Source organism: Panulirus ornatus, chromosome 6 (assembly GCF_036320965.1).
Source record: "Panulirus ornatus isolate Po-2019 chromosome 6, ASM3632096v1, whole genome shotgun sequence".
In the NCBI taxonomy this organism is placed as follows: Eukaryota; Metazoa; Arthropoda; class Malacostraca; order Decapoda; family Palinuridae; genus Panulirus; species Panulirus ornatus.
The window spans coordinates 28,770,899-28,785,446 of record NC_092229.1 but is presented as its reverse complement, the minus strand read 5'-3'; the positions used below and the strand labels follow the sequence as shown (position 1 = coordinate 28,785,446).

The 14,548-nt window shown below is 42.4% G+C and overlaps 1 protein-coding gene across 2 annotated transcripts in view; it reads left to right on the top strand.

Annotated features, from left to right (window-relative positions):
- LOC139749136 (uncharacterized) overlaps positions 1-12,843 on the top strand; it is a 215,137-nt gene extending 202,294 nt beyond the window's left edge. For both annotated transcript variants that reach the window (XM_071662763.1, XM_071662762.1), the window contains exon 3: positions 7,875-12,843. In XM_071662763.1, coding sequence (XP_071518864.1) covers positions 7,875-8,033 — 159 coding nt within the window. In that variant the 3' untranslated portion in view covers positions 8,034-12,843. The remainder of the gene's footprint in view (positions 1-7,874) is intronic.
- The last annotated feature ends 1,705 nt before the right edge of the window (positions 12,844-14,548 follow it).

Sequence of the window (14,548 nt, the reverse complement as noted above, 5' to 3'; positions counted from 1 at the left end):
GTCTCGCAACCATATAATATTGTTGGCACCACTATTCCTTCAAACATACCCATTTTTGCTTTCCTAGATAATGTTCTCGCCTTCCATACATTTTTCAACGCCCCAGAACTTTCGCCCCTCCCCACTCTGTGACTCACTTTTGCTTCCATGGTTCCATCCGCATCCAAATCCACTCCAAGATATCTAAAACACTTCACTTCCTCCAGTTTTCCTCCATTCAAATTTACCTCCCAATTGACTTTTCCCTCAACCCTACTGTACTTAATAACTTTGCTCTTTTTTCACATTTACTCTCAGCTTTCTTCTTTCAATACGCTTTACCAAACTCAGTCGCCAGCTTCTGGAATTTCTCATCTGAATCAGCTACCAACGCTGTATCATAAGCGAACAACAACTGACTCACTTCCCAGGCTCTCTCATCCACAAACTGCATACTTGCCCCTCTTTCCAAAACTCTTGCATTCACCTCCTTAACAACCGCATCCATGAACAAATTTAACAACCACGGAGACATCACGCACCCCTACCGCAAAACGACATTCACTGAGAACCAATCACCTTCCTCTCCTCCTACTCGTACACATGCCTTACATTCTTGATAAAAACTTTTCACTGCTTCTAGCATCTTGCCTCCCACACCATATATTCTTAATACTTTCCACAGAGCATCTCTATCAACTGTATCATATGCCTTCTCTAGATCCATAAACGCTACATACAAATCCATCTGTTCTTCTAAGTATTTCTCACATACATTCTTCAAAGCAAACACCTGATCCACACATCCTCTACCACTTCTGAAACCACATTGCCCTTCCCCAATATGATGCCCTGTACATGTCTTCACCTTCTGAATCAATACCCTCCATTTTAATTTCCCAGGAATACCCAACAAATTTATACCTCTGTTAATTTGAGCATTCACCTTTATCCCTTTTGCCTTTGTACAATGGCACTATGCATGCATTCCGCCAATCGTCAGGCACTTCACCATACATACAATGAGTATCCTCACCAGCCAGTCAACAACACAGTCACCCCCTTTTTTTTTAATATTTTCCACTGCAATACCATCCTAACCAGCCGCCTTGCCGGCTTTCATCTTCCGCATAGTTTTCATTACCTCTCCTCTGTTTACCAGATCAATTTCCCTGACCCTCTCACTTCGCACACCTCCTCGACCAAAACACCCTATATCTGCCACTCTATCATCACGAACATTCAACAAACCTTCAAAATACTCACTCCATCTCCTCACATTATCACTACTTGTTATTACCTCCCCATTAGTCCCCTTCACCGATGTTCCCATTTGTTCTCTTGTCTTACGCACTTTATTTACCTCCTTCCAAAACATCTTTTTATTCTCCCTAAAATTTAATGATACTCTCTCACCCCAACTCTCATTAGCCCTCTTTTTCATCTCTTGCACCTTTCTCTTTACCTTCTGCCTCTTTCTATTATACATCTCCCACTCATTTGCAGTATTTCCCTGCAAAGATCGTCCAAACGCTTCTCTCTTCTCTTTCACTAATGATCTTACTTCTTCATCCCACCACTCACTACCCTTTCTAATCTGCCCATCTACCACGTTTCTCATGCCATAAACATCTTTTGCGCAAGACATCACTGCTTCCCTAGATACATCCCATTCCTTCCCCACTCCCCCTGCGTCATTTGCTCTCACCTTTTTCTATTCTGCACTCAGTCTCTCCTGGTACTTTCTCACATAAGTCTCCTTTCCAAGTTCGCTTACTCTCACCTTTCTCTTCACCCCAACATTCTCTCTTCTTTTCTGAAAACCTCTAGAAGTCTTCACCTTCGCCTCCACAGGACAATGATCAGACATCCTTCCAGTTGCACCTCTCAGCACATTAACATCCAAAAGTCCCTCTTTCACGCGCCTATCTATTAACACGTAATCCAGTAACGCTCTCTGGATATCTCTCCTACTTACATACGTATACTTATGTTTATCTGTCTTATTAAACCAGTTATTCCCAATCACGAGTTCCTTTTCAGCACACAAATCTACAAGTTCTTCACAGTTTCCATTAACAAAACTGAACACCCCATGCACATCAATTATTCCCTCAACTGCCACATTACTCATCTTTGCATTCAAATCACCCATCACTATAACCCGGTCTCGTGCATCAAAACTGCGAACACACTCAGTCAGTTCCTCCTAAAACACTTGCCTCTCATGATCTTTCTCCATCCACTTTCAGTTTTACCCATATCAATTTAGAGTTTACTTTCTTACGCTCTATCACACTCCCACAACTCCTGTTTCAGGAGTAGTGCTAGTCCTTCCTTTTTTCTTGTCTTCTCACTAACCCCTGACTTTACTCCCAAAACATTCCCAAACCACTCTTCTCCTTTACCCTTGAGCTTCCATTCATTTAGAGCCAAAACATCCAGGTTCTTCTCCTGAAACATACTACCTATCTCTCTTTTTTTCTCATCTTGGTTTCATCCACCCACATTTAGACACCCCAGTCTGAGTCTTCGAGGAGGATGAGCACTCCCTGCGTGACTCCTTGTTCTGTTTCCCCTTTTAGAAAGTTAAGATACAAGGAGAGGAGGGTTTCTAGCCCCCCGCTCCCGTCCCCTTTAGTCGCCTTTTACGACACTCTTGGAATGCGTGGGAAGTATTCTTTCTCCCCTATCCCCAGGGGTAATATATGTATATATATATATATATATATATATATATATATATATATATATATATATATATATTTCTTTTCTTTTAAACTATTCGCCATTTCCCGCGTTAGCGAGGTAGCGTTAGGAACAGAGGACTGGGCCTTTTTTGGAATATCCTCACCTGGCCCCCTCTGTTCCTTCTTTTGGAAAATAAAAAAAAAAAAAAAACGAGAGGGGAGGATTTCCAGCCCCCCGCTCCCTCCCCTTTTAGTCGCCTTCTACGACACGCAGGGAATACGTGAGAAGTATTCTTAATCCCCTATCCCCAGGGATAATATATATATATATATATATATATATATATATATATATATATATATATATATATATATATATACATATATTATCCCTGGGGATAGGGGAGAAAGAATACTTCCCACGTATTCCCTGCGTGTCGTAGAAGGCGACTAAAAGGGGAGGGAGCGGGGGCTGGAAATCCTCCCCTCTTGTTTTTTTTTAATTTTCCAAAAGAAGGAACAGAGAATGGGGCCAGGTGAGGATATTCCAAAAAAGGCCCAGTCCTCTGTTCTTAACGCTACCTTGCTAATGCGGGAAATGGCCAATAGTTTGAAATAAATAAATATATATATATATATATATATACATATATATATATATATATATATATATATATATATATATATATATATATATATATATATATATATATATATATATATATATATATATATATATTATCCCTGGGGATAGGGGAGAAAGAATACTTCCCACGTATTCCCTGCGTGTCGTAGAAGGCGACTAAAAGGGGAGGGAGCGGGGGGCTGGAAATCCTCCCCTCTCGTTTTTTTTTTAATTTTCCAAAAGAAGGAACAGAGAATTGGGCCAGGTGAGGGTATTCCCTCAAGGCCCAGTCCTCTGTTCTTAACGCTACCTCGCTAATGCGGGAAATGGCGAATAGTTTGAAAGAAAAGAAAAGAATATATATATATATATATATATATATATATATATATATATATATATATATATATATATATATATATATATATATATATATATATATATATATCATACAAACCTCCAATAGCCAGGATCAAATCCGGAACCCCTGTACAACAGGCAGGAATACCGCTAGGCTATGGGCCTGGCTAATAGGAAATAACTGTTCGAATAGAATGTACTCTAATGCCCTTCGTCTCACGTTAGTGAGCAATGGAGTCTACACCAGTCATTTCCCAACAGGCGCACATAGCCAGCAGGTAGCATTTTACCGAACCTAACTGTACAACGCGGAGGTATATGAATACGAACAAAGTGCATAGGAACGCGCACATTCATAGAACATACAAACCTCCAACAGCCAGGATCGAACAAGGGACCCCTGTGCAACAGGCAGGAATGCTACCGCTAGGCTAGGGGCCTTGCTAATAGGAAATAACTATTCGAATAGAATGTACTCGAATACCCTTCGTCTCACGTTGGTGAGCAACAGGGTCTACACCGGTCATTTCCCAACAGACGCACATAGCCAGCAGATAGCATTTTACCGAACCTAACCGTACAACGCGGAGGTATATGAATACGCACAAAGTGTATTTCAATTTCTTAAAGAGGAAACAGAAGGAGCCAAGTGGGAGTGCTCATCCTCTTCGAAGGCTCAGTTTTGGGTGTCTGAATGTGTGCAGATGTAACCAAGTTGAAAAGAAAGGAGAGATAGTGTCAGGGCTTGGTGAGAGGACAAGAGCTAAGGAAGGAGTAGCACTACTTCTGAAGCAGGAGTTGTGGGAGTATGTCATAGAGTGTAAGTAACTGGTACTTATGCACTTGGCTATAAGAAAGATAATGAGAGGCAAGCGTTTTGGGAGCAGCTGAGTGAGTTTGTCAGCAGTTTTGGTGCAGGAGACCGGTTATCAATGATGGGTGATTTGAATGCGAAGTTGAGTAATGTGGCAGTTGAAGGTATAATGGATGCGAATGGGGTATTCAGTATTGTGAGTGGAAATGGTAAAAAGCTAGTGGATTTGTGTGCTGAAAAAAGACTGTTGATTGGGAATACCTAGTTTAAAAGAGAGATATACACAGGTATACGTACGTGAGTAGGGGAGATGGTCAAAGGGTATCATTGTATTACGTATTAATTGTTAGGCGTGTAAAAGAGAGACTTTATGATGTAAATTTGCTGAGAAGGGCAGTTTATGGGATGTCTGATCACTATCTTTTAGAGGCGAAAGTGAAGATTTGTAGAGTTTTTTTTTAAAGAAATAAGAGAGAATGTTGGGGAGAAGAGATAAGTTAGAGTAAATGAACATGGAAAGGACACTTACGTAAAGAAATACCAGGAGATTGAGTTTATAATGGCAGAAGGTGAGAGCCATGAAGTGTGGAGTGGGTTTGGATTGGATACATTTAGGGAAGCAGTGATGGCATGTGGAAGAGATGCATGAGAAAGGTGGGAGATGGGCAAATCAGAAAGGGTAGTGAGTGGCGGGATGAAGAAGTAAACCTGCTCGTGAAAGAGAAAAGAGAGGTGTTTGGGCGGTTCTTACAAGGAAGTACCGCCTTATGGCAGATGTATGAGAGAAAGCGGCAGGAGGTCAAGAGGAAGGTGCAAAGGTTGAAAAAGAGGGCAAATGAGACAACGTCGGGGTGAGAGGATATAATTAAGCTATAGGGGGAATAAAAAGATGTTTTGGAAGGAGGTAAATTATGTGCGAAAGATAAAGAGAGCAAGTGGGAACATCGGTGAAGGGGGCAAGTGGGCAAGGGGAAAGTGATACCAGGTAGTGATGGAGTGAGGAGGAGATGGACTGAGTATTTTGAAGGATTGTTGAATGTGTTTGATGATCGGGTTGGTGTGCGAAGTGAGAGAGTCAGGGAGGGTGGTTTAGTGAAGAGAGAAGTGGTGAAAGCCTTGCTGAAGATGAAATCTGGCGAGGCGGCGGGATTAGATGGTACTGCAGTTGAATTTATCAAGAGGGGTGACTGTGTTGGTGATTGGTTGGTAAGGATATTTTCAGTTTATGAATGGATCACGATGGAGTGCCTGCAGATTGGCAGAATGCATGTCTATCGTCATTGTGGAAAAACAAAGGGGATAAAGGCAAGAGTTCAAACTACAGAGGCATAAGTTTGTTTAGTAATTCTGGAAAATTGTATTGGGGGGGGGGAGATTCTTGGAATGACGAAGAACATGTGGAAAGAGAGAACGTTATCTCGGAGAGCGAAAATGGGTATGTTTGAAGGAATAGTAGTTCCAACAATACAATTTGGTTGCGAGGCATGGACTATAAATAGGTTTGTACGGAGGAAGGTGGATGTGTTGGAAATGATATGTTTGAGGACAATATGATGTGTGAGGTGGTTTGATCGAGTAAATAATGAAAGTGTAGGTGAGATGTGCGGGTATAGAATAAGTGTGGTTAAGAGAGTTGAAGTGGATGTGTTGAAATGTTTTGTACATAGGAGAGAATGTGTGGATAGTTTGACATAGAGGAGACCAGATTGGTGGTGGAAGGATGGAATGAAATTCTTTTTGAGAGATCGAGGCCTAAACATGTAGGATGGTGAAAGGCGTGCACTGAATTGAGTGAATTGGAACGATGTGGTACACTGAGGTTGACGTGCCGTTGATAGACTGAACCAGGGCATGTGAAACGTCTGTGGTAAACCATTGAAAGGTCTGTGGGGACTAGATGTGGATAGTGAGCTGTGGTTTTGGTGCATTACACATGACAACTAGAGAATGAGGGTGAGCGGATGTGGCCAAGTGTGATCCCTGTGGCACACCATTTGTCACGTCTAACCATTCTGCAGCTTGACCGTAAATATATGCTTTTGTTTATTACAGCCAGTCGGCCAGTATCTTATTACCTTTTTCGAATATCGATGTTACACAGGCAAACTTCCATTCCTCTGGAACTTACCCCTTAGCAAGCGGAATATTATAAAGATCAGTCAATGGCTTAACTGTTTCATTCTTCACGTGTTTCGCTGTCCCCGGATAAAGCTTATCAGGGACTGCCGTTGTGTTTATATTCATTGCGTTTATGACTGATGGCATATGTTCAACTTTTATGATTTTGTTGCAGGACGTTCTTCTCTCGCGACGTTCTTCTTTCGTAGCCATGAAACGAATCATGACATAAGATGTGTCTTCATTCATAAATGCAAATGCAAAAAGATCACAAGATTTTTGCCATAGCTTGGATGCCTTGAGTCATCTGGTAGTCGGATGGATAACAACCGTTTGGTAGTTATAAGGGGAGAAACATATGGTAGTAGGAAGGGGATAACCATGTGGTAGTGGGAAGGGGATAACCATGTGGTAGTGGGAAGAGTATAACCATGTGGGAGTGGGAAGGGGATAACCATGTGGGAGTGGGAAGGGTATAACCATGTGGGAGTGGGAAGGGTACAGTCATGTGGTAGTGAGAAGGGGATTACCATCTGGTAGTGGGAAGGGGATAATGATGTGGTGGTGGGAAGGGGATAACCATGTGGTAGTGGGAAGGGTACAGTCATGTGGTAGTGAGAAGGGGATTACCATCTGGTAGTGGGAAGGGGACAACCATGTAGTGAGAAGGAGGCCAACAACCATCTGGTAGTGAGAAGGTGGCCATCATCTGGGAATGGGAAGGGGGCAATCATCTGTTAATGGAAAGGAGGTAATCATCTGGTAGTGGGAGGGGGACACCATTTGGTTATAGAGAGATAACAATCATCTAGTGGTGAGAGGGAGAAAACTATCTGGTAATGGGAAGGGAGCGCTTTTGTGATCGTGTGAATGAATCACTCATATGGTAGTGGAAAGGAGGCAACAATCTAAGCATGGGAAGGAGGCAACCATTTGGAAGTGGAAAGGAGACAACCATCTGGCAGTAAAGGGACCTATTGGTAGTATGAAGGAGGCAACATTCCGTTCACAGATGACCTGTTGATAGTGGGAAGGGTACAACCCAAAGAGAAGTAGGTGCTGGTGGGGAGAGGGTAAGGAGCAGGTAGTGATGGGAAACAACCAGTTTTTGTGTCAAGAGGTAACCATCTGGTGGAGGAGGAGTGACCTGGTGGGGACAGAGAGTTATTTCAGGTGTTGTTATGACGTAATTGCTATCATGTCCTGGTATATAGGGCTGCTCAGGTGAGGGGTCCACCATAAGTGCGAGACAACGCGAATGACGACTAATTACCTCTTCTTTTTCCAGGGCGACTCTCCAGTGGGCCAACCCTCGAAACACTATCCTCTCATGTCATTCTCAACACATCAGCAGCAGCAGCATCAGCAGGATCAGTATCATCAACAGCAACGACAAATACAGCAGCAGCAACAACAGCAACTGGAGCCTCTGATAGCCTTGGCCTGAGGCCACACTGGCCGGGCACCCTCACACGACGCACCTCACATCCACCTTAGATGATCCTTCACTTCCCGCTAGCAACGCCGAGGGACTGGTCTGCATCATACAGTTGACTGAGTAGTGTGTCGGTCTTTGCAATGTAAAAGTGAGGTCCAACGATAGCCTTGTGCCTGGCTTGTAGCGATCCAATCACCACCACAAGGAAGGAAGTAATATTAGTTTCCTACTTGGTTTCAGAAGCAATATGGTTACATAACAAAGTCGACCAATTTCATATTTTTATGCTGAGGTCAATGTTTAGTTAATGAAATGGCAATACCAGCGTCTTAGCTACATTATTTGGTAATCGATCCGTATTTGTATATTATGGATTGTAACCCTTGCAGGCTACAGCGGTAGCCTATCCCCCCCGAAATGGGAATAGACCGAAATTGAATGGTTGGCATGACGAGCAAAGACTTTATTAAGTAAAACATTTGTTGCTTTATTCATTTCATAAAAGTCAGTTTACTAGTTTTACTGTTACCTTAGATACAAACTCCCCACCGAAGCAAAATTACGGTGGTCGCTGTGAAAACAACCAGGTCCACAACATTGTTCTCCCACGTTAACGAGGGATCATAATATTTACAAAACACGATCTCATGGTATAACATACCACAATAAATACATCTGCGCATAATATATATTTCATAGTGCAAATATACACAGTATAAAGATAGAAATTTCAAGCTTACCGTCGCACCGCTTCGTTGAGTTCTCCACTGGTTTGGGGACAGCAGTTGCCATGTAGCTTGTTTATTCTAGGTACTTTTAGGCAATTTTGTAGACAGTTAACAATGCAATCACATGATCTTTGGGAAGTTTTACTTTCTTTAGCCATTTAATTGTGATTTCTTGCATTACTTAGTTTGTATATATTAAAATTTTTCCACGTCTGATTACTTACTAGCATCTGGTGGAGTGGGCACCATTTGCTTTGGTCCATCTGCGTACACGAATCATGCATAATATAGACTTGTACATAATAAATACATATTCCAATATTATTTTAGAGCATAGATAATCAAGAATATATGATGTAAGTTTTGTCATTTGTAAGGCAACGGTCCTTTAGCTGAGAAAACCTGACTCCACTTGTTGGTTGAGAATGGACGTGCTAGGATATCACGCCGCCTCGTTTTCGGTAACGGAATAGGATCAAACCTGGATCATATGTTTTTGAGGCGCCTTGCACGGTGCCGTTGTTTTCGTTCTGATCTCTGGCCATAGTAATGGCAGATATATCCAGATTCATTAGTGTTCCATTTCAGAAAACATGGTTTTGGCTTTGAAGTTGGATATCGGTAATCTGTTTGCTAGGAGAGAGACTGGTAGATTTGCTGAGTGTTTCCCTATAGCAGTGACCACACACAGAATGCCACAGTTTTTGATCGTAAGGTCACTTGGGGTTGAGGGTAAACGACCAGTTGACGAGATTACAAAAAAACATACAAATGTCTCCTCACTAGAGTTCCTATTTTATCAAACACAAACATGAACAGCGCAGCGTAGGAAATGTTAACAAGTTATGATTTATGAATACAGATAGATAATCAGTATTTACCAAAAGCCTATTCCTGAAATTTGAGGGCGATGTCACGGAAGAGGAAAATACGGATTAAGTGTTCTTGTCCCATACTACGAGTTTGACACAGGAATGTTACGGGTATGATACGAGTAAGCAACACAGGCAGCTCAATGGCAAGCATTTGGGAGATGTTGCCGACTTTGGTTTTTATACGAGTGCTTCACGCACTTGATTTGTATATTGGTGTATAGTTGTACATAGGGTTTTGTAAAGTGCCAATCAGCACTTATAGCGTGGAAAATGCTATACCAGATCAGATAATTTGACGAAACAGGTGCGACTCTTTAAAAGATCTGCCTCATCTCCTAACATTTTGGTTTGAAGGATCCGATCAGGCTCCACCGCTTGTTTCGAAAGCTTCATTTACTTAACTTTTGGATGATAGGGGAGTTTCCCCTTTGACAGAGGAGGGACCGGTGAACACTGAATGGGAATGGAAGACCACTGGTCTTGTGCTGCCATAAAGGACTCTTCCACCGAGGGCAACGATCGTTGCTTCTCCTCTGTAAAGTCTGGAGCTGAACTTTACATGACGTCGATCTCGTTCATACTTAACATTGACATTTCTTACTACGACAGATCTTGTTGTATGAATCTTTTTCCACAAGGATCTTAGGGTCATATTTCTCATGACTTTCCGAGACATCTGTAACCTTAGGCAAGTCTTGCATCTAGATACCTACAGCAGGCATCGCTGACGATATCGGATAGCTGGCGATCTGCACGGGCCTCACAAACAGTGGACCAGGTGGGTGTCTTTCTCTATAGGGCCCTCACGTAGTGTGGTCCGGATGGCTGTCTGTCTGTAGTGGCCTCACATACAACAGTCCAGGTGGCTGGCTGTTTTGACGGGCATCACAAACAGCGGTCCTGGAGGCTGGTTGTCTGTATCATCTTCACATACAGCAGTCCAGCACTCACGCCAGCGGTAAAACCTGCTAGACCGCAGTACATCTCGAACGTTTCCGTTTGGCTCCGAATTTTGTGGTTGAAGTCAGCCGGTCAACCAGTAAGCATCAGTAGTATTGTACTTCGAAGTTAGTTCGACATCACTTGGCCTGTCTTATGATTCTTAAAACCTTTCCTAAAGAATGAAAACACACCCTCGTTCAAACAATGATTTCCTTTGTAGTTTCCAGACTGATGCAGCGTCGGGACAGTAGTGAAACACTTGGTTCATGTGGTACGCCGTGCGTGCAGTCAGAGCCACTTTTTCCTGCATTAGGATATTCTTATAATTTTGCATAACATTGTGGATGTGGCGCCTTTGTCACACGCGTAGGTGAGTGCGCAGGCCTACTTGGTGACACAAGTCATAGTTGTACCTGGTCACGCGGATGTCTGATCACAGGAACATCTGCTGACGCAGCTTCACTCTCACAAGCCCACTTCAACAAACACACGCATGTGTCGGCACATCGGTTGGTACGCGTTGTTAATGTCAAAGGCTTATCTGCCAACACGGGTTCATAGGCCATGCGCCCACCTACCCACCCAGGCGGGCGTCATGCGCCCACTTGCCCACTCAGATGGGCGTCATGCGTCCAACTGTTCACCCAGACGGGTGTCATACCATACACCAACATAATCATGTGTATATGTACATGTATATATATTTATATATATATTTATGTATTACGCGAATGATGATCAGTAGTGGATGTGACCGGCTGGTACGCCAAGCGACCCATGTCAACTCATCATAGGGAGATGCGCGGCCCCGTGGCTTTAAGTATTACGTCCAGTAATGTAACATTTAGCCTTAGACAGCTTCCTGCAGCAGCTTCTGCCATAGTTCTTGTCCGAGTCTCTGTCATATCACTTGGGTGTCCTGGTTGCGGCTCCCTGATAGGGAGTCAGTGATGCGCCCCTTCCCTCACCTCAACCACGGTTGTCACTAGGACACCACCGACACAAGATGGTCGTGGTTGCTAGTGCTGACTTATCTGTGTTTATTGGCAACAGTAAATGAGTTGCTGTGTCGCACTGAAGACCTTCTTTTTAGCATTTGTGGCTTAGTTCGTGTCGCTATAATTTTTGTTTTTATAGCTCTGGACCTCAATATAATACAAAAACAACTCCAATCAGGTTTTTTATCATTATCATGATTGTAATTATCCAATTTTTGGTTAGAAACACAGGTTTATTTCATGTGTAACCTGTTTTATGTTTAATTACCTGAAAGTGTCTTAACTAATCGCAGTATGATTGGGGTCTTCTGTAAATTAAACTAGATTGTTCAAGGTCTGTCTATTCCAGTATATTCAAATTCCTTAGAATTTAATCATCACCTGAGGCTACTATGTGAGTTACATCATGCTTATATGTGAGTTTCCAGCATATGCAAACTATTATTTGAAAGCGCAGTGAATGGGGTTGATAATGTGTCATCAATTCATGAAATTATTTTTGAGTTACCAGCACGTGTTAATACTGTGTGAGTTACCAGCACCTATTATTACTATGTGAGTTACCGGCGTATGGGCCACTGTGTGAATCATCAGCATATCAGGCTACTGCATGAGACATGGGCACATGAGACCGCTTTGTGACTTACCAGCATATAAAGTTACTGTATGAATTACCACCATGTTAAGGTATTATGTGTAACTCAGCACATGAGGTCATCTTCCGAGTCATCTGTGTGAGTCACCAGGACATGGGGGTACTCACCTGTGTGAGCTACAAGATCATGGGACCCTCACTTGTATGAGTCACCAGAACATGGGGTTTCTCACCTATGGGAGTCACCAATGGGGTATTCACCTGTGTGAGTCATCAGACTATTTGATACTCACTTGTGTTAGTCACCAGAACATGAGGGTTCTTACTGTGTGCAGGTTTGTTTACATGCAGCCTTTGCTACCTCGCAAACCTACCCTTTATTTCCCTGTGGGGGTCTGCATATCCAAGTTCTGAACAAGAAAGATATATTTACATATAAGCCCTATCAGTATGTATTGTATCAAATGCATATATTCAGGATGTATGTATGTATATATTGGTGAATTGCTTGAACTGTGAAAATCAAATTACCAATCAAATTGTAATGGTAGTCAAGGTGTTGCTTACCAGTGTGCATATGTTGATGTTAAGGTGACGGTACTACCACCTGCTGGATACAGTTGACGATATACAGCCTGTGAGATTTTAATATTTCTTAAATAAAAGAAATACTGAATGAAATGGTCTGATTTACCTTATAGCTTCATATCCACGTGATGAAATCCTCTGTGCTGGGGATTTCAACGTATACCACATGGCTTGGTGAGGTTTTACCCAGGATGATCCCAGTGGAGCCGAGATCTTTTCTTTTCCCTTCCTCAACGAGCTTGGAGCCATGCCCAAACCCCTGTAACTATAGTCCCATTGCTTCTTCTGCTGTCTCCTAATTCTTCGAAATTCTTCTTGACTTTCACGTACTTCAAAACAGAGAATCCAATTCCCTTCTTCCTGGTTACCAGAATGGATTGCGCACTAGGCTGGCGATCATCCATCTTGTGTGGTTCACCTTTGGCTCTCGTCTCTCAGGAACTGGTGAAACATTTGTCAAAGTCTTAGTCAATTCCTAAGCATGCGACAGGATGTGGTATAAGCCTTTGCTTTCTAAAACTCTTTCCTTTGGTTTTTGTGCTTCTCTCTGTTCCCTTGCGCATAGTTTCTTCCTTAGTCATTCCACTGCAGTAGTTGTTGGTGGAGAAAGAAACTCCCTTCCTATCCTATCCAGAGAGGGGCTTCCTAGGGCTCTGTCTTATCACCTACTCTTGTTCTGCTCTCAATACATGATCTCTCTCTTCTACCTGTACTCCAGTTCACTACTATGTTGAGGATTTCATTCTGAATACTTCAACTTACTTTCCCTCTCCTTCCCTTTCGTATGCTTGTTCTGTAGCACAAGCTCCTTTACTTGATATATATATATATATATATATATATATATATATATATATATATATATATATATATATATATATATATATATATATATATATATATATATATATATATATATATATATCCCTGGGGATAGGGGAGAAAGAATACTTCCCACGCATTCCTCACGTGTCGTAGAAGGCGACTAAAGGGGACGGGAGCAGGGGGCCAGAAACCCTCCCCTCCTTGTATTTTAACTTTCTAAAAGGGGAAACAGAAGAAGGAGTCCCGCGAGGAGTGCTCATCCTCCTCGAAGGCTCAGATTGGGGTGTCTAAATGTGTGTGGATGTAACCAAGATGAGAAAAAAGGAGAGATAGGTAGTATGTTTGAGGAAAGGAACCTGGATGTTTTGGCTCTGAGTGAAACGAAGCTCAAGGGTAAAGGAGAAGAGTGGTTTGGGAATGTCTTGGGAGTAAAGTCAGGGGTTAGTGAGAGGACAAGAGCAAGGGAAGGAGTAGCAGTACTCCTGAAACAGGAGTTGTGGGAGTATGTGATAGAATGTAAGAAAGTAAATTCTCCATTAATATGGGTAAAACTGAAAGTTGATGGAGAGAGATGGGTTATTATTGGTGCATATGCACCTGGGCATGAGAAGAAAGATCATGAGAGGCAAGTGTTTTGGGAGCAGCTGAATGAGTGTGTTAGTGGTTTTGATGCACGAGACCGGGTTATAGTGATGGGTGATTTGAATGCAAAGGTGAGTAATGTGGCAGTTGAGGGAATAATTGGTATACATGGGGTGTTCAGTGTTGTAAATGGAAATGGTGAGGAGCTTGTAGATTTATGTGCTGAAAAAGGACTGGTGATTGGGAATACCTGGTTTAAAAAGCGAGATATACATAAGGATACGTATGTAAGTAGGAGAGATGGCCAGAGAGCGTTATTGGATTACGTGTTAATTGACAGGCGCGCGAAAGAGAGACTTTTGGATGTTAATGTGCTGAGAGGTGCAACTGG